At 38.9% G+C, this 18975-nt stretch overlaps 1 protein-coding gene across 2 annotated transcripts in view; it reads left to right on the forward strand.

The window, feature by feature from the left end:
* LOC122809676 (fibulin-7-like) overlaps nucleotides 1-18975 on the forward strand; it is a 545587-nt gene that overhangs the window by 19492 nt on the left and 507120 nt on the right. The window contains exon 2 of one of the 2 annotated variants that reach the window (XM_044081345.1): nucleotides 3750-4171. In XM_044081345.1, the coding sequence (XP_043937280.1) occupies nucleotides 4109-4171 (63 nt within the window). In that variant the 5' untranslated portion in view covers nucleotides 3750-4108. The remainder of the gene's footprint in view (nucleotides 1-3749; nucleotides 4172-18975) is intronic. The other variant, XM_044081346.1, reaches the window with a different exon arrangement.

The following is an 18975-nucleotide window of genomic DNA, read 5'->3' on the forward strand; positions in this document are numbered from 1 at the left end:
CACTGCTACAACCCTCTTATTATTTACACATACTGTAGCTGATGCCTGTGATAACCACCTCATATCCTATCTTTTCCTTGACCTGTCCAAAGCCTTCAACACCCTTTATCATCCTTTACTGCTATCTAAACTTGCTAATCTCAGTCTGTCTGCTTCCACCCTAGCCTTTTCCTCTAGCTACCTGTCTCATAGACAACAATCTGTTTGATGGCTCTCCTACTGCTCACCCTACCTTGCAGTGTCTACTGGTGTGCCCTAAGATTCCATCTTGGGCCCCCCCCATTTAACATATTTACGAATGAACTTCATATCTCCTGCTAACAATCTGCTCTAATTCAATACGCTGATGACTCAACTCTTATCTGCACTTCCAGCAATATCTCTGACCATCACACTGTCACTCAAGACACTTTTCGATCTATTGAAAAGTGGCTGTCTGATAATTTACCCACCCTAAACCCTCCAAAAAACAAACTCCTGCTATTCCTTCCTCATTCTCTCTCTTAAATCTGCCTTTGTCATTACATCCTCCAACACCACCATACAACCTGGCTCCCACACTAAGATTCTGTGTACCATCATTGATGAAGAACCGAAATTTAAATTGCACATCCTTCAAGCTATAAAAAAAACTCACCAAAAATTGGGTTTGCTTTATCACAACCGTAAATTTCTGACTTCTAATGTTAGACTCTTCCTGGGACAAGCTCTACTACTCCCCTCCCTTTTCTATGCTGCCCCAATCCTAACTAACATTCAGTCCACTACCCTGACCAAACTCCAACAAGCATACTGCAAAATAGCAAGATTTGTCACAAACTCCCCTTATAAATCTCACCATTGCCTTGCACTCAACTCTCTACAATGGCTGGAACTTCCAAAACAACTTCTATCACAGTCTTAAATCACTCACTCCATACTACACAAACCATCTTCCTGCCCTGCTCTCTCTAGTATCAACCTATACTCGCACACTCTGCACCTCAAACCAGCAACTCCTAGACATTTACCAACCTAAGAAATCTATCGGTAAACTACTGTACAAATCCTTGATATCCCAAGCATGAAATAAACTTTCAACACACATACACTCCATTACCCACTCTATACACTTAAAAAAAAAACTCAGACTTCACTTACTTAACACCAAAACTTGCATATGTCAGGATCCTACCTAACTCCACTACTATCTTTTACCCTTATTCTTTTCCAATTTTTTTCTTGCCTTTGCATATTAATCTACCCACTGCTCCTTTTCCACCTTATACATGCATTCTCATCTCTCACATCTCACAACTATATTTCTCCTCAAACTTTTTATAAATTGCTCTGACAGTAGTGTCTTACCAAACATCTCCAAAAAAAAAACTATTGTGTATATATAGTTTCTGATGTGTTTTACCTCATTATTTCTTTTCCTACAATGTGAGTTTCAATATATTTGTATTGTAAACTGAATCTTTTATGTATTATAAACAGAATTTTTACAGATTGTAAACTGAATTTCTATGTATTGTAAACTGTTTGTAACTGGAGCTGAAAATGGGTCTCTGGCTCAGCTGGACAAACCCGGTTAACAAATGTCAATAAATAAATAAAATAAATAGTGTAACTGTTACTCTTAATGTAACTTTTCTTTTTTTTTTTTTTTGTATTTTTCTCCTGTACAGCTTCATTGAATCATGTGAATATGTTTACATTTTTTAAAACTTCTGTGTTACCATTTGTATTAGAGCTTTTATCCAAGGACGTAAAAGCAGTCTAATCTAGTCAGGCCACCGCAGTAAACAAATGCAATAAAAATGTACATACATAAATACATAAATAAGCATTTTGTGATCTGTGATGGTATCTATCCATCATTTGTCTCTCCTTTACCTCCCTTTCAATTTTTTATGATATGTTAAGCCACTATTCTTTGTAGGCTGTACAATCCCCAATGCATGTTCTTTTGATTTGCCCACATTCATTCATTTTTCTAGTACCTCAAATTCAATCACATAACTTAAATGCACTGCCACACCCATATCTATCCTTTCCTGTTATTCCTGAATACCTTAAGCACAGAATAATCATGTCTCAATCCGTCTTTCTCCTACTCCAGCCTTCCATTACTCGCTGATGTCTTCTGCCTACAATCTGCAATTCCACTGATTTTGTTTCTTGAGCTACTTGATGTGCTTTGAATTACCCCTCATACTTCTGAGTTTCTAGTTGATTTTACAGGTCTTCCTGTTTTATCTCCCATTTCCCTTTTCTCTAGCCTGCCCATCTTGTATTTCATTTGTTGCTGTAACGGTGGTATCCCCTGCAATAATACACCCCATACTTTATTATAATCAATTCTGAGGTAAGATTTGGAGGCCTACATTTTTTTACCCTAAGATATTTTTGCCCTTTGTGTCTATCAACCATCACACCACCCTCCATCCAATTGACAGTTCTTTCTTTGTTACACTCTTAGTGCTGGGAGTGAAAGAGTATTGATGGACAATCAGCCACGAAAAGCAGATTTTTTCCCCTTAGCCTCTGCGGTAGGATGTGTGACAGTTTATTGTCTATAGACTCCCACCTTGCCGATCCTTGGTTTTGAGCACACTCTACTGCACTTGCCTGATGTACTATTGTGATCATGGAAATCTCACCTCATTGCTATGTGCTGCATTTCTTGCCTCCACTAGGAGCCAACCATGTAGTATGTTGGGCTGCTACACTCCCGCCTGTTGAACAATTTGCCATTGCCTTTGATATTCATCCTCTCCTTCTAGCTTCCTCAATATCCATGGATCCTGCCTTATCTGGGTCACTATCTGGGATTCATCCATGTGCACCACAGAGCCAACTGGACAGGCATGTATGACCTTACAATGTTACTCCATGGTTCCATTTACTGCACTGAATGTCCCCATTTATCTGATCTGACACCACAGAATAACATACGATATAATGCTATCGGTTCAGGATATAGCCTTAACAAAGATCAACATAAAGTGGATACAGGAAAATGTAGACCAGAAGTAGAATAGATATGTGCCTAGGATGCCTGTGTGCATAGCTCTCAACTGTCCAGATTTTTGCAGAATGTCCAGATTTTTTACTCATATTTTTTGGACCATTTCTCATAATACTGTAATTTTCTGGCAAATCACTGGCATGTCATTGAGGACTGAAGTCAGAATATAATAGCAGACATGATTTTCAGACTTCATATCCTTAAGAAAATTCATGCTAATGCAAAACCTGTTTGTAAAAGCAATATTTAAAAAGTGTTCCTGTTTTTGGACCTTTGTCCCCCCATTATTTGTGGCTTTGTCCAGATTTCTTGCTCTAAGTGGTTGACAGGTATGCCTGTGTGTTGTTTTTTTTTTCCTTTCAAAATCTGAAAGCATGAACTTTAAGCATTTCAACACAATGTCATTAGTTATATGTTGTAGAAAAGGAATGCACGTTATATTTTGTCAGACATAAGATATTAAAAAAAGCATTCTGCTGAAAGAGTATGTAAGTGGGTACAGTTTCTCACAATTTCTTGCTGTGTACAGGATAAAAAGTATGTTATGCAAGTTATAAAACTGTTTTATGTGTTGATGAAATGGTTGGCACAGGGGAATTAAATGTGGAAATATGTAACATGTCTTGGTATAAAGTTCCATCTAAAGTGGTATGGCTCTTTAAAAATGAAAAAAAAAAATGTTCTCCCCCACTAAGAAGTGAAGTTAACAAGCTTATAAAAAATTCTGTTTTTCAAGCAGAGGCCTCGGTCCAGAACCTGTGACATTGCTGCCTGTGTGTTGGGAAGAAAACTAAGGCGAACTGCTGTGAAGTGAGACAGAAGTGGTAAAATATAATTTGCTTAAAATTTACCACCAGAAGAGAAACAAAAATTAAAAAAAAATCTTGCTGATCCTTTGTAAATACTGATCTGTCAGTCAATTTTAAAAGTCAAGGAAAAGTACAAGTCAGAGAAATCTTTCCAGTGAAAAGAGAGAAAGTATACACATCCAGTTTGTAAACAAGTTGTCACAAGAAAGTACTGTGTAGGACAGAGAGGTGAAACAGCATTTTGGTACTACAGGAATCCTTCAGGAATCACATCAGCCAGGTCAACATGCAACAGAGGAAGCTATTGCTATTTCTGGCATCCTGTGCTTTCTGTTTCACAAGTGGACAGGTAAGCAAATTCAAGAAACTTCCATCTAACAGCATGTCATTAAGAAATGTAAGCCCATCTTAGCCCAGACCACTAGACACATTAGGAACGCATTCTACTTTTCTAGCCCTTAGAGATTGCTTATACCACAGAAATCATACAGTCCGTACTTATTTTTCTCATTCGAAACTCATTTTGCTTTTCCATGCTCTTATTTAGTATCTAATATTTAAGAGATTATATATTTAAGATACACATTTATTTAAATGGTCTGTTTAAATTAAGATTCTGTTTTGTGAAGTCACATGCAAGGACATTTTGATAATAGCACCTTTACTGAATTTTCATATCCTTATTCTCTATTTCATTACTGCAACTTTTCATTTTTCATTGCTGCACTTCATTAGCTTTTTTGCCTAAACAGTCTCCTCTTGACATTCAGGACCCCAAGATATAAAGAAAAAAACTGCAGAATAGTAAGACATTCATATGTATTTTGTGCTGGAATCAGTGTAGAGAAGGAAATTAGAGAACCAGGGTAGAGAAGGCACTGCAGGATGTTAATTTGTGCAGGGCACTTAGATAGGACATGCTAAAATCTTTACTCAGTTGCAGTGACGTCCTGTGATGCAAGCAAAGATCAGCTCTTTTTATAATCTTATTTGGCTGGGGTACAGTGCATTATTGTTACACACAGGCCAGTATACGAGATGAAGGCATAAACCTGGGCAAAAAAGTCAAAAGCAAATAAAGTGCTGAGATGACTGAATATAGTTTAAGAATACTTATATTGTACTGGTTATTGATAATTTGCTTCAGTGGTGATAGAGCATATATCAGGACAGTGAATGGAAGCATCTGTTTAAAAGAATATCTGAAGCTGACTGGCTTGGACCAGTAATGCTTCTTGTCTGCAGGCCCTGGTCAGACTGAACCTTCATGAAAGTGTGCAATTCTGGAAGTCATGCAAATAAGGGAACACCTGGCAACTAAATGGTGTCCAAAGATAAGACCGGGAAGATTTGTGATACAGATAACAAAGGATGGGATATAAGGTTAAAGGAGCTAGAGCTTTGTTCACCTAAGATCAGAACAGATGGGGGCGAATATGGTGTTGTCGTACAGGATCTTAGCAAGGAGATATAAAGGAGTCCTTCTCAACAGGAAGGACAGAAGGGGTAAGGAGGGGGGACTCCAGCAGCAGATTATCAGGGACTAGCGACTCCCTTATCTCTGAAAAATACTACTTCACAAAGAGCATTATAGATCTGTGGGATGGACTCCCAAAATGTTTGATGGAGAAGATATTGACCAAAGCACTCAAAAGGGCGTGCAGCAGAAGGAAAAGAGGTAAAGGTGAAGGAAGGGATAAAGATGATATAAAATGCTGAATACATTTAAAGGGCTGACTAGACAGGCAGATTGTCTCCTTCTGCCAGCAAGCAAATCTCATGTAATGATAGTACCTATTCTGCAATAGCATGCAGATTTCACACACCTGTATCTACACCTACATCTTTTGGATGTCCTATTGTATTAACAATGATCAGTTAATGGAATAAATTTAATGGCTCAGTTAGTGACTATTTCAAGGCAAGTGTGATTGAAAGAGTAAGGTGCCTCAGTCATAGGATTCCTGACTTCTGATTATTGCTTGGGTGTAGTTTGCATGTCCTTCCTGTAACTGTATTTTTTCTGGGTAAACTGGTTTGTACAACTTCCCAAGTACATGCAGGTTGTTTGCCTACACTAAAATGTGTGTGTGTGTGTGTGTGTGTGTGTGTGTGTGTGTGTGTGTGTGTGTGTGTGTGTGTGTGTGTGTGTGTGTTACAGACAAATGGTCAACAATTTAAAGTATTGAACAGAAAAAAGCAGATACAGCTGATCAGAAATCAGCTGGTATCATATACTAGCCTTTTTTCTGTGCAAGATCATGGTACAGTGGGGATTGGAGAATTTGCCCTTTCCCCCACTGCAGTGTGATCTTGGAGATGGTATATAGAACTATCAGGAGGGCTGGGGAGGTACAAAGGGGGTCCCTACAAAAATAAGTTTGTTTGTTTTTTGTAATGTTTTGATCATCCGTTGATCAACCAGTTGAATTTGATCACTTACCTTTTGATAATTTTTCTCTATACATGGGAATACATCCCTACATGTGTATATATATATATATATATATATATATATATATATATATATATATATATATATATATATATATGTATATATATATCAAATGTTAGAGACAGTGGTTGTATTTACTCTTGCCCTTGTGTTCTGCATTGTGGCTGAAAGTCTATGGTTTAGTACACTTACTTGGTTAAAAAGCATAGATAAAAAATACACATAAAGGCACAAGTCTCAGAGGACCATTATTTGTAGGCCAATGCTGTCAGAATCAAGCCAATGCCTTTAGGGTCTCCAGCCTAATGCACGATAGCTGTGATGTATGGGGTATATTGTCAACATCTGAAATGTAAAAAATTCACTCTGTAATGTATACTCCTTCTAAATAACTGCAGTTGTAAAGGTTTTAACTCATGTAATATGATAGTGTAGAAGTATTGTCTGTTTTATCATTATCTGATCACACATACTGAGTTGATGAAACTTCTGGAAATATAAAAGCTGCTGGCTTTGTGTCTTATCATAAGAAGAACCCTGAGCATGTAATAACTATGCCTTTTGTGATGCCCCCAGTTTGCACCAGTACCTAGAAATGGATATACACAAATGTGAATAAAAATGAAAAGTCTTTATTACAAACACCAGTAGCATGCCTACAGAGAAGACCACCTTTCAGCAATTTTAAACAGCAGAATTTCATCAGCTTATATTAGCTCTTGTAATGCATGCTTCAAAGTAAACAATGGACAGGGAAGGAATGAGCACAGGTTGGGAGGGTGGCCTAATAGTTAAGGTGTTTGCCTTACAAACATAAAATGCAGGGTTTGGGTCTCACAAGGGATAATTGGCTAGGCTTAAAATGGCTCGCAAGGGCAGTTAGCCTAGTACAATTCTCTAAATGTATGAAGGCAGCAGAACTCCATCTTAATTTTACAGATTACCTATATGGCCTGCTGTTTTTAGTTATTGCTGCACACATTTATACTTTCTGCTCCAACCGTTGATTGTATGTGGCCTGAATTCTGACATACCTATACTGTATTATCTCCCTTTTCTTTGACCCACCTTTGTTTGCGTTCTCCTTTCCCCTTTTTTCTACCCACTTCTTTCCTCAACTGCATGAGGGATTCCTTTCTCACACAGTGCTTTTAAGAACTCTGCTATGTCTTGCCACCCACAGATGCTTTCAGTGTTCCTACTTATTGCTTCCTTTACTTTTGTCAATTCCTTCTTCGTCTCCAATCTAACTTTCTGCCTGAATTCATTTTTGTTTGGGTCCTGCTGCTGACTATTTGTATTTGAGATTTTTAGTGTTTCTTTTGCAGTCAGGATACAAATATGATTTCAAGGGAACAGCTGTACAGTATTGCTCAGACACTGTGTTGTGTCACCCTGCATGGCTCTGTCAAAATACTTAGCAGTAGGATATAAAGAGTCATGTTCTCTCTGGCCCCTCCCCATTGTTGCATACCTGCAGCTTGGTTATATAAAAGCCCCAATTTCTATTTTGCCAGTTACTCTGTTTAGATACTGTGCACAATGAATATAGAAATGTTCACTTTCAGTACCAAAGGATACAAGGATCCTAAGTAATGTCCCTGAGTGATTACCCATCCCCAAGCAATGCCTGTGCCATTACCAGCTTTGTCATTTCTGCTTGGCAGCATTACATTATGATGATGCCAGCTATCACCAGTGCCAGTCCTTCACCAGCTGAAGTTATGGGCTATAATTCCCACCCAGCTCCTCTCAAAGGTGAATAGAAGCAAAATACAGAAGAAGAACAATGCTTTGGAGAAAGTGCCAGAAGGTGTCTGTCTAAGAACAGCTACCACAAGGCATATGAATGTAAGTTAACTGACCAGAAGTGTAGGCCCATGAGTTTTGAGTCTACGTTTGTTTTAAAATCTGCTTGTAAAATTGGAGTATTTTTGATTTTCTGGTAGTGCATCGAGGATCAGAAGGTCACAAAGAAGTGTATTAATGAATATGGGGAAGAAAAGAAGAAAAGGGGCAACAATGGATCCTTGTGGTAAATCTCTGCCAATAGGTGCAGATTCTGATTTGGAGGACCTGATTTTAGAGCTGCATAGGATGATTCTGTAAAGTAACATGATGTGCTGACCTGCACCTGCCCTGACAATATCAGAATGTTATCAGTGAACTTAGACTATAATGTTACTGTCTTCTACATGCATCTGCTCTAAAGGAAGGGTATCAGCTGGCACATTATAGCCTGCATACTACATAGGAGGTGTTTACATTTCCATCTGGTGTCACTCACTTTCAGAGTCCTGCCTTTTGGCTTGTCCTCTTTGTCAACACTCATTACTAATGACCTACTCTAGTGGGTAATATCCTTCAATGTAGTATAAAATGGGAGTTCTGTATCTTAGCGATTAGTTGTTAGTGACACCTTTTTAATGCTACTTTATTCCAGACATCCAGTAGACACGCAATGAATAAGCTTTTAAATAATCTGAAAAAAAATATTATGACATTGTACATACCGTGCTTAACAGAGCTATCCAAAGTTCTGGAACTGCATAATCTTCCTGTCATCAGAAAGAGCTGTTTTACTTTTTCAGGACAACAGAGATTTCAAGCCCTCACATACCAACCAACTTTTACTTCCACAGTTATGGACAAAGGAACAAATAAATAAAAATAAATAAATAAATAAGAATAATAAAATAATTAGAGAAAAGGCCCAGATTTATTACACTTTTGAAATGCTGGTACTATTAACTTTGAATCTCACAAAATTACTTTTGCAGTTTATGGAGGGATGGCTGAAAACAAATTAGGATTATTCTTCCAAAATCTGGACAGTTGAGAGGTGTTTATAATTCTTTGTTTGCTACAGCTGATGGCAGTGTTGAGTTTCGCTGCCATTATAGCCCTACTAATTTCTCTGTGATATTCCTACAGTGAACAGAATGTTTTAGTATATATAGCGTTATCACTGTCTCTTGCACTTACCAGTTATTAGATTATTGGTTATGCTTTTTTTGTCTTTTGCTTTCAATCTGATAGAGTGTCTTTGTGCCATTTACTGAATCAATTTGCAGAAGCTGGTAGAGTGCCTACTGATGCCTTGTTCTTTGCTATTGCAACTCTTCTGTTAGCCTCTTTGCACCTTCCACATTTTCCTGCACTCTTTTTTTTCTGATGACTTCATGCATTTCTGCATTCCACCTCCAGTTTTCCTTATGTACCTTGCTTCCATATCTGGCTCAGCTGCATATCTCTTCTACAGTTCTCACAATACTGTTTTGAGTACTAAGATTCTTCTTCAACTCCAACTATTTCCTTTCCTTCCTGAGGTGCTAGACCCCTGAGTAATTTCTTGAGCTCCTGTGCTTTCTCTCCAGTCAACTTCCAGACCTTTAGCCTAATCTATGTTGATTTTAGTGCCTTCTCTGACCCCTGTTTGCACCTAATTATGGCAACCGGTGGTTTATGCTGTGGACCGACTGTTTCAATGGGGCTGAGTTTGCAGTCACTGATTCTACCCCAGTGTCCATTCTTTACTAGGAGTAAGTCTATCTTTGTTTCATGTTGGCCACTCTTGTATATGATCTTGTGACCATCTCTTTTTCTGAGCCATGTGTTGGCCACCATCAAGGCATTTGCCAGACAGAATTCTAGAATGGCCTGTTCTTTATTCCTGTTGTCCCATCCATGTGGACCCAGGCAGTCCTCATATCCTGTTGTCTGTCTCAATATGTGCATTCTGCTCACCCATTATCAACACTAATTCATGTTGTCTGACTTTATCTAGCAGGTTCTCCAACTGCTGTCTGCACACTTCCTTGCTATCACAACCCTGTTGTGGGGCATATGCTGAGATTATGAATAGTGCCCTATCGTTATATTGGAGTCTGATTGCCATGTGTCTGTCATTAAGTCTGATAACATCCTTCACTATCTTCTGAAGCTTTTCCCAAACCACAAATCTTACCCATTTGTAGTATGTCCTCCTCCTCCTGAGCAGTAGATCCCAGTCCAAGTGGCTTTGCTGTACTGCCCTAACATCTTGTCTCTTGGATACATAGGATGTCTATCCTTATCTTTACCATCATGCCATCTGTTTCCATGCTGTGTCCTGTCAGTAAACCTACACTAAGTGTAATGATTTGTAGTTTATGTTTGGCAGGTTGATTGGTTTTACATCCAGCTTTCACTCAACAGAGCTAGCCTAGGTAACCCAAGCTAGACAACTGGACACCAACCAGCCAGTAGCTTACTGACCCAGGGCTGCTGGACTTTAGGGTGGGCACACACTGGCCAATAGGGGCACATACCCCCCTCCCACTGTTAGCATGGGCCCATGGCATAGGTCAGAGTGGCCAGGTCTGATAAGTAACTACCCATGTACATTTTGGTGACATTAGTTAACATGACTGAATCAGCTAAATACAATTTTTACACCAAATGGCTAGCCCTGACACTGTATGCAGTCTGTGATCCATGTTCTCTTATCTTGAGGATAGTGTGCACCATAGTTAATGCCCAAAGCAGTTGGTATATACAACCCTTTCCCCTTATAGGCATAATCTAGAGTCTGTTCTGCTGTCCACAACCCCATTATTCTGTGAAGTACAGAGCCTTATATTAGAACCATTTGTGAGGGAGGAGTTGGAAAGCAGTTGGACCACCTCAATGATCATAACTTCTTGAAGAAAACAAAAACACAGGTGTCTTATTAATGTCCTGGAGCTTTGGTAAGGGCTGCATGATCCATATGTCCAGAAGTGACGTCATATGCTCAGACTTTGCTTCATCAGTTTGGACAACCAAGCCGAAGTACAGCATCTGAACAAAAAACAGGAGTGGTGTGGGTACAAAGTTCTAACTTCTCTGTAGGAGACCATCAAGATGGAAATGGACCATACACAGAACACAGATGTGGTAAAGTACGCATCCCTTGAATCAAACACCCAGGCCAAGATTTTTAGCCAAAGTTTGGGGATTTTTCTGGTCCTTAGATTAAAAATCAGAGGAATCGTGCAATACATGAGAGATGGGGTGTTACCAGCGTGAACACTTTCACCAAAGTTTGGATTGTAGTCTTCATTTACTTTTGCTCAGCTCAGTATTTCAGAGAGGAGTGAGCAGAGAAGGCTTTTTACAAAAGTTTGGAAGAAGCATTCTCCTTTGACCTTCCCTTTTCTAACAATTCATTTAATCCTTTTCATTTTCATCTTGTGAACCTTTAAGTGGTGAGAATCCAGCCATTTCTGATTGTGTCTTAGTGTGTAGGAAAGCCTGTTTCCCAGTGCTTCAGTATGTGGGCTTTGGAGAGTCTAATCTTGATTTAGGTCAAGTCCCAGTAACAGGGTATGGCAGGTTCTACCTCAGCAGTGACATTTGGGTGGATCAGTGGAGCTGATCATGTGGGGTTATACATAGGGGTGCTGAAGTCTTGGATTCTGCCCAGCATGTGTAATCTGAGACAGTTTTCTGTTTTAGTAGTGATATTGCATCTTCTTCCCTCCATCCATCTATCCATCATCTCCCTTCCTCCTCCCATTCCTCCTCTTTATCTATCATAAATGTACCTGCAGAGCTTCTTGTTATATTTCAGGCCACACTATGATTTGAGTGTGCTTTATGGTACTGTTCTGGTTCATATTTTATTCCTTTCTGCCATCATGATCCTGTGTGAGTGTGTGTGTGTGTGTGTGTGTGTGTGTGTGTGTGTGTGTGTGTGTGTGTGTGTGTGTGTGTGTGTGTGTGTGTGTGTGTGTAGAAGGGGGGTGGGTACTTTAATTGTCATGTCTAATTTGAACTGAATAAGTGGCTTATAACAGTATCTTGCAGTCAAGGCTTGCAGACCAGGAATATATCTTCAGCACGGAGGCTCAGCTTTTATAAATGAACAGCATTCATTCTCCCTTTTGAGCATTTTTCTTCCAACATTTATCCTGCTTGCTAATAAGTGTTACCTCTTCCAGGAGAATATTGGTGTTTCAGGATCCACTGTGCAAAGAAACTTGCCTAGTCATTCACTCTAACTGGGCTTTCATACATATCATCCTCTATATTCTACCAACATTCATAGATTTTTGCTAGAAGTCTAGAACAGGGCTAAATGTTTTCTGCTTGGATGTAAATACAGTAACAGCCATAGTTTTGACTGTTTAAAGTTAATGTTTTTTGCAGGGGTGCAGCAAGCAAATGTCCTTATGAGGTCCTAGTGCTACCCCCTTGGACACCTACCACTTGAAAAAGGATGCTTCTCTCAAAATAGCTACCCTCCAAGTACTTAAAAAATATAAGAAACATTTTTATCTGTTCCTTGTAAAACTATTAAAGATATGCCATGTGATTGAGTAAACAGCCTACACAGAGTTTAAATGTGTGCAGGGTGATGCAAGGGGTAAGCAGCAGCGATAATTACATATTCATGCCGCACACCATGTTTAAACATAAATAAGTGTGGTTTCATGGTTGGCAGCAGTGTTGCTGGCCAAGAAACCATGTATATCAATGCTGATATCACACCTGTTTATCTCAGAGCACTGTAGGTTAGTGGGATTGCGTGGAATGCCACAGTGATTACTAGGGCTTAACATATAGTTATGTATATGGTCCAAACACAGTACAGGACAGTATATACAGTGACAAGTATTGTGAAATCCCATTCCAGGGATTCTGCACCAAAGCTGTATAAATGATCTGTAAGGATAGATGGGCTGCCATATAAAATAAACACTCGGGGAACTCTATGTATTGAATAGGGACACACAGATAAATTGAAGGAATGAACACAGGGAAAGAGGACAGGTGAAACAACTTAATGTATAGCAGATGAGGGCATGTCAATAGAAGACAGTTGTAGCAGAAACACCTATCACATATCAATATGTTACAGTACGGAATGCACAGTGAAAATGTGTATTATGTGACTGTCACACAAGGTGACATAACAATGAGGAAGATGTCTGTGTGAGATAAGCATCCTTACATGAATAATGCAGAGGATATATATATATATATATATATATATATATATATATATATATATATATATTAGGGATGTAGCATACAATCGGGTAGGGTGAAGCTGTGCAAACTGATTTGTCTGAATATGAGTGTAATCTCAGCAGAGGTCTCCAACAAATGAGACACAGGTAATGGCTTATGGACAACAGTAAAAAAAGCATGCACAATAATGGACAATATCAGAATAACACCAACACTAATCCCTTGTCTCTGATATAACATATGTGATTCTGAGTGATCAGAGATGGCTGTGCACAAACACACTTGTACACCTATTATGACATGTCTGCACTCTATGAGGGTATTCACGTACACTGTCATGACACTGTAACATCTGCTGGAAGTGTTAGGAGGAACATTGCTATACCTGTATGTGACATTATGATCAATACAGGCTTGTCGACTGGTGTGCATGGCATATATAGCTCTCTCTCTCTCTCTCTATATCTATATATATATATATATATATATATATATATATATATATATATATATATATATATATATATATATATATATATACATATATAGAGCACAATCCATATTGTCATGAATGTTACCCATGCCATCAATGTTGTCTAACAGCTGTGTATGTACTGTGTGCATCACCGGAATAGGTAAAACACATGCATCTGGTGAAACAACTTTCTGGGCATTCCACACCATCAGACAGTAATGTTTATGCCACACAAAAAATATTTTGGTATGGCCAATAAGATGTGTGACAGGTCACTGTGGCAAAGATGGTACACTTCAGTTACACATCACTGGAAGATGTGTAGGGATTTACATGAAGAAGGTTGCATTGTACTCAGTTATTACTGTGATGAAGGCTGTGAACTTAGTTATTGGTGTGATGAAGGCTGTGAACTATGGAGGTATTACAGCCTGTGATGTGGATGTCCTTCACATACTCAACAGTTGTATTAATACAAGGACGTAGTTAGCACTGTGGCCTCATGCTGGTGGATGTTCCGCATACCATCTAGCCCAGGACACAAGTCACATACCTATTGGTTTGATTATAGTTTAGTCAAAAAGTCAAAAGTAACTTTATTGTCATTTAGATCTATACAAGTGTAGATTAAATGAGATTCCATGCAATCAGCTTATCATGGGACAGACAAAAAAGAAACCACATAACATAAAAAGACATACTTTAAAACAACATATAATAATACTACCATCTTATAAATCAGCTCTACACTTAAGTATATAGCTATATATATTCCTAGAAACACACACTTGTTAAGATACTAAAAACACACATCTAACAGTAAGGTTTCAGTAATAGTATTGCACATGAACCATGTACCACATTATGGGTGAATAAGCACATAGCAGTAGCAGCTGAAGAAAAAATATTCAACCTGGGTTAGTAATATAAATTATAATGGTTGGCTGGGCTTAGTAAATAATAGATAAAATAATATCACACAGTGAATGGGAAATCCCAGCATCCTGACCTGTCAATAATCAGACCTAATGTTGGAGTTAAGAAGTCTGATCACCTTCAGATAAAAACTGTCTTTGAATCTAGTTGTCCTGAATCGAATACTGCACTAACTTTTACCTGATGACAGGCTCATAAACAGACTGTTTGCAGGATGAGTTGCATCATTTAGTATTTTGGTGTCTCTCTTTAAGTTCCTCAATGTATAAAGATCCTGGATTGTGGGCAGACTAGTGCCAGTTATCCTCTCTGCAACTCTTAACACTCTCTGCAGGGATTTTTTATCTACAACTGAACAGCTCTTATACCATACTGAAAAACTGGATGTTAGAATGCTTTCAGTTGCTGCCCTTAGAAGATGGAAAAGTGCAGATAATGGTAGTTTCACCTTTTTGAGATTCTCAAAAAGTGGAGACATCGGTGTGCTTTTTTCACTATGTGGCAGGTGTTCTCGGACCAAGAGAGATCATCAGAGATATGAACTTATAGAGTGTGATGTCTACATTATCCTTGTGTTGTGTGTTTGTTTTCCCAATGTAACAAATCCCTTCATGTTTTTGTTTCATTGCCGGTGTTGTCATGATTGTGGCAGTGATCTTTGGTGTGTGTTGATACTGTCTGTATTATACTAATATCACAGTTGGAGTCAATGTTTGCCCACAATCTGTAGTCCTTCAGACAGCTGTTTGGACACAGGATGTGTATGTCAGTCGTGATGTCTGTGACTTAAATAATAGACAGGAAAGGGTCTAGCAGACAGCCCTGAAGTATGAACTTGATCACTGGACCCAAGATATAGGTTACTTCACAGATTTCAACATATTTAAATGCCATGTATGTCATACAGTGGTCTCCTCACTTGGTGATATAGGTATTTATGGCTACATCTGACAGTGTTGAGTGAATACTGCAGTGTGGATTTGTGTCAAATGCCTTGGGCTCATTAGGTTCAAAAGGGTGATAGTGTTGCCATTATGCATGCCCTTGATAACCTCCTTGAGGACATCTAATGGATGTGACAGACATGATGTAGCATTAACAACTCACATAGATCTGTTGCATACAGCTGGGATATTACTAGTATCCATTTAGAAAAGGTCCATGATGACATGTTGATTTACCTCAAAGATAAGGAGAATCAGGATGTGTCTATACATGCATGTATCGGATGCTGTCCCCCACCCCCCACCCCGCTGCAACTCAGATGGATGCATGTTGATGTACATCCTTCTACAAGAACATGATCTGTGTGGAGGGTGTGTTGAAGTGTGTATTCAACTGTGTTAGCAAGGTGTATGTGCTGAGTCAGGCTGTAGGTGATTTTGATGTTGTCACAGCCCATTGATTCTGTGTGATAGGCCTGGATGAAGGTAAGACAGTGCATAGTGCCTATCCTGATCTGGCCTAGGGTTTGGACACAATCCCCTACTCGGGTATCATTGAGAAACTCACCCAGCTGTGGATAAACTTGTATGTCACTAAATGGGTAACCAACTGGCTCACCAACAGAACATATACTATGAAAGTTAGTGAATCAACCTGTACGAATAGTGCTGTCACCATTGGTGTACCCGAGGGAGCTGTGCTTGGCACTTTACTGTTTGGAATCTATTTCTCGACAGTTCAGGCTAAAGTATACGGCTTTTGGCTTACCACATTTGCTGATTCTTGCACATTGGGTGCAATAATTGAGTCCACCAATGATGATAACATACTATAGGAGGAGCTAACACAGACAAATTATTAGTGACAAAGCCACATGGTCTACAAGTAAGTGCAAAAATGTTTTTATTCTCTACTCAGTTTAGAACAACAGCTTAAGTAGAGGAAAATGCATAAGTTCCAAAGGGATTTGAGGGATTATGACAGGGGTAACCCCTTTAATATTAACAAACATGTGAAGTTTGTGGATTTGAATAAGAAAGTTTTGAAATTGAAGCGACCTAGGTCGATCCTTAAGAAGTCCACATCCCCCACACTGATACCTCTGGAGATGACTCTTCATCAGTCTCAGACATAGATATACAGCACACCCCAGAGTCTCCTGTGTCTAAACGCAGCAACTCACAAAACCTTTAGGGGTAGACCAAGGAGGGCAGGGAGAAAACACACCAAGGATAGACAGCATAGAGGGATTACTCAGATTAATGATGCAGAAATAAGTGACAACAGTAATGTGTTAAATATCTCCACACAACCCCTGTCACAAACTCATATTCAATTATTAAATAAAGGGTTGAACTTTATACCTGGCTTTTTTTGTTTCGGAGGACTCTCTTGCACAGGATGTTATATCTTTTTGTCGACTGTTAAATCTAAAATCACGTTTTCAATCAACTTCCAGTTCTTTACAGGAGGATGCTTTTAAGTATCACAAATCCAATTTCATGCCTCCCATGCATCACAATGTTCAAATGTTCCAAACCAGCATTCTCAAAGATCTACATTTTCACTCCAGGGAATTCAGGATCAAGCCTAATAATCTCTCAAAGATCAAACGACAGGCCATACAGGAATTGGAAAACAACAAGGATCTTGTCATTCTACCTGCAGACAAAGGCAGGGCGGTGGTTGTTATGGACTGGACACAATATAATGCTGAAGCAGACAGGCATTTCAATGATGGGTGTTACTATATCCACATGCCTTTAGACTCATTTTTCGGTTTAAGAAGCATATTGATGAATTTCTTTTGTCTGCTAAGAAGGAGGGCATTATATCTGATACACTCTTATACCATTTAACGACATCCGATCCCAAGAGTCGATATATCTATTTTCTTCCAAAAATACATAAAGATCTTTATCATCCACCAGATAGGCCCATTGTCTCAGGGAGGGGTTTTCTTACGGAACCTCTTTCACAATTCCTGATGAAACATTTACAACCTTTATTAAAATGGGTTTGGTCTAGGATTCAGGACACCACGGAATTCCTGCAAATCATTTCAGAGATGCAATTGGAGCTGGGCTGGGTGTTATGCACCTTAGATGTCTCTGCATTGTATACCAATATCCCCCACTGGGCTGGGCTACAAGCACTTGAATATTGGCTATACAAGTCAGAACTATATCTACCACATTTTAACACCTTTTTGATTTGCCTTGCGAAACATGTTTTGTCCAAAAATGTGTTCTATTATCAAAATAAATGTTATTGGCAGGTTCAGGGCACAGCTATGGGGGCATCCTTTGCCCCCATTTATACCAACCTTTTTATGGCCTATCTTGAGGAACATCTTATTTATGACAACACATGTATATATCTAGAGGAAACTGACATCTGGAGGTGTTATCTTGATGACTGTTGATTGGTATGTTGAGCTGATATAGAATATCTTTTGGAGTTTGTGGAGTGCTTCAATGATAACAAATGGGGTATATAGTTTACAGTTAACTATGATGTCCAGAGTATGACTTTTTTGGATGTTCTAGTCACTAGAAATACTGATCATACCGTAGAGACAGAGGTTTATCATAAATATCCACAATATAACTCCCTTCTCCATGCTTCCAGTTTCCATCCACCACATATATGTAGGAACATTCCCAAATCCCAATTTCTTTGAATGAAGCGCATTTGCTCACATCCGCCACTTATGAACAATTTAAGCAGGATTTAACTACTACATTTAAAAACAGCGATTACCAAATGGGTAACATTCCCAATGCTAGGAATTGGGCATTAAAGCTTGATAGGAGGGATCTTTTAAAGTATAAAGACAAAAAACAGGGGAATGAATCAGTAATCCGATTGGTAACCACTTATGGAAGAAACACCAATATGTTATTGGACAGTGTCCAAAGACATTGGAAGACTCTTTTCGCAGACAGTAGGCTTTCAGAGTTTTTACAGGATATGTATGTCTTTTTTCCTTTTGGAGAGGGAGAACTTTGGGCTCATATTTTAATTATTTCAAACATAGTCCCCAGAACACTCAGGATTCCACACAAAGTATTCTGGTTGGTGACTTACTTGTGGGTTCTGTCCCTTGTGGACATTGTACTCATTGTCAGAGGGTTATAAAATCCAAACAATTCACTAGCAAAAACACTGGAATTGTTTATGACATTAGTTTCTACGCCAGTTGTGGTACCGACTGGGTAATCTATCTCGCCACATGCACTCGGTCAGCCTTTTATGTAGGGCAAACTTCCACGCCTTTACATTTACACATATCTGAACATGCAGTAACATTAGGACCATGAAACCCAGTAATGCCCTTTATAAA

Source organism: Protopterus annectens, chromosome 8.part0 (genome assembly GCF_019279795.1).
Source record: "Protopterus annectens isolate FY-2018-M chromosome 8.part0, PAN1.0, whole genome shotgun sequence".
Classification (NCBI taxonomy): Eukaryota; Metazoa; Chordata; order Ceratodontiformes; family Protopteridae; genus Protopterus; species Protopterus annectens.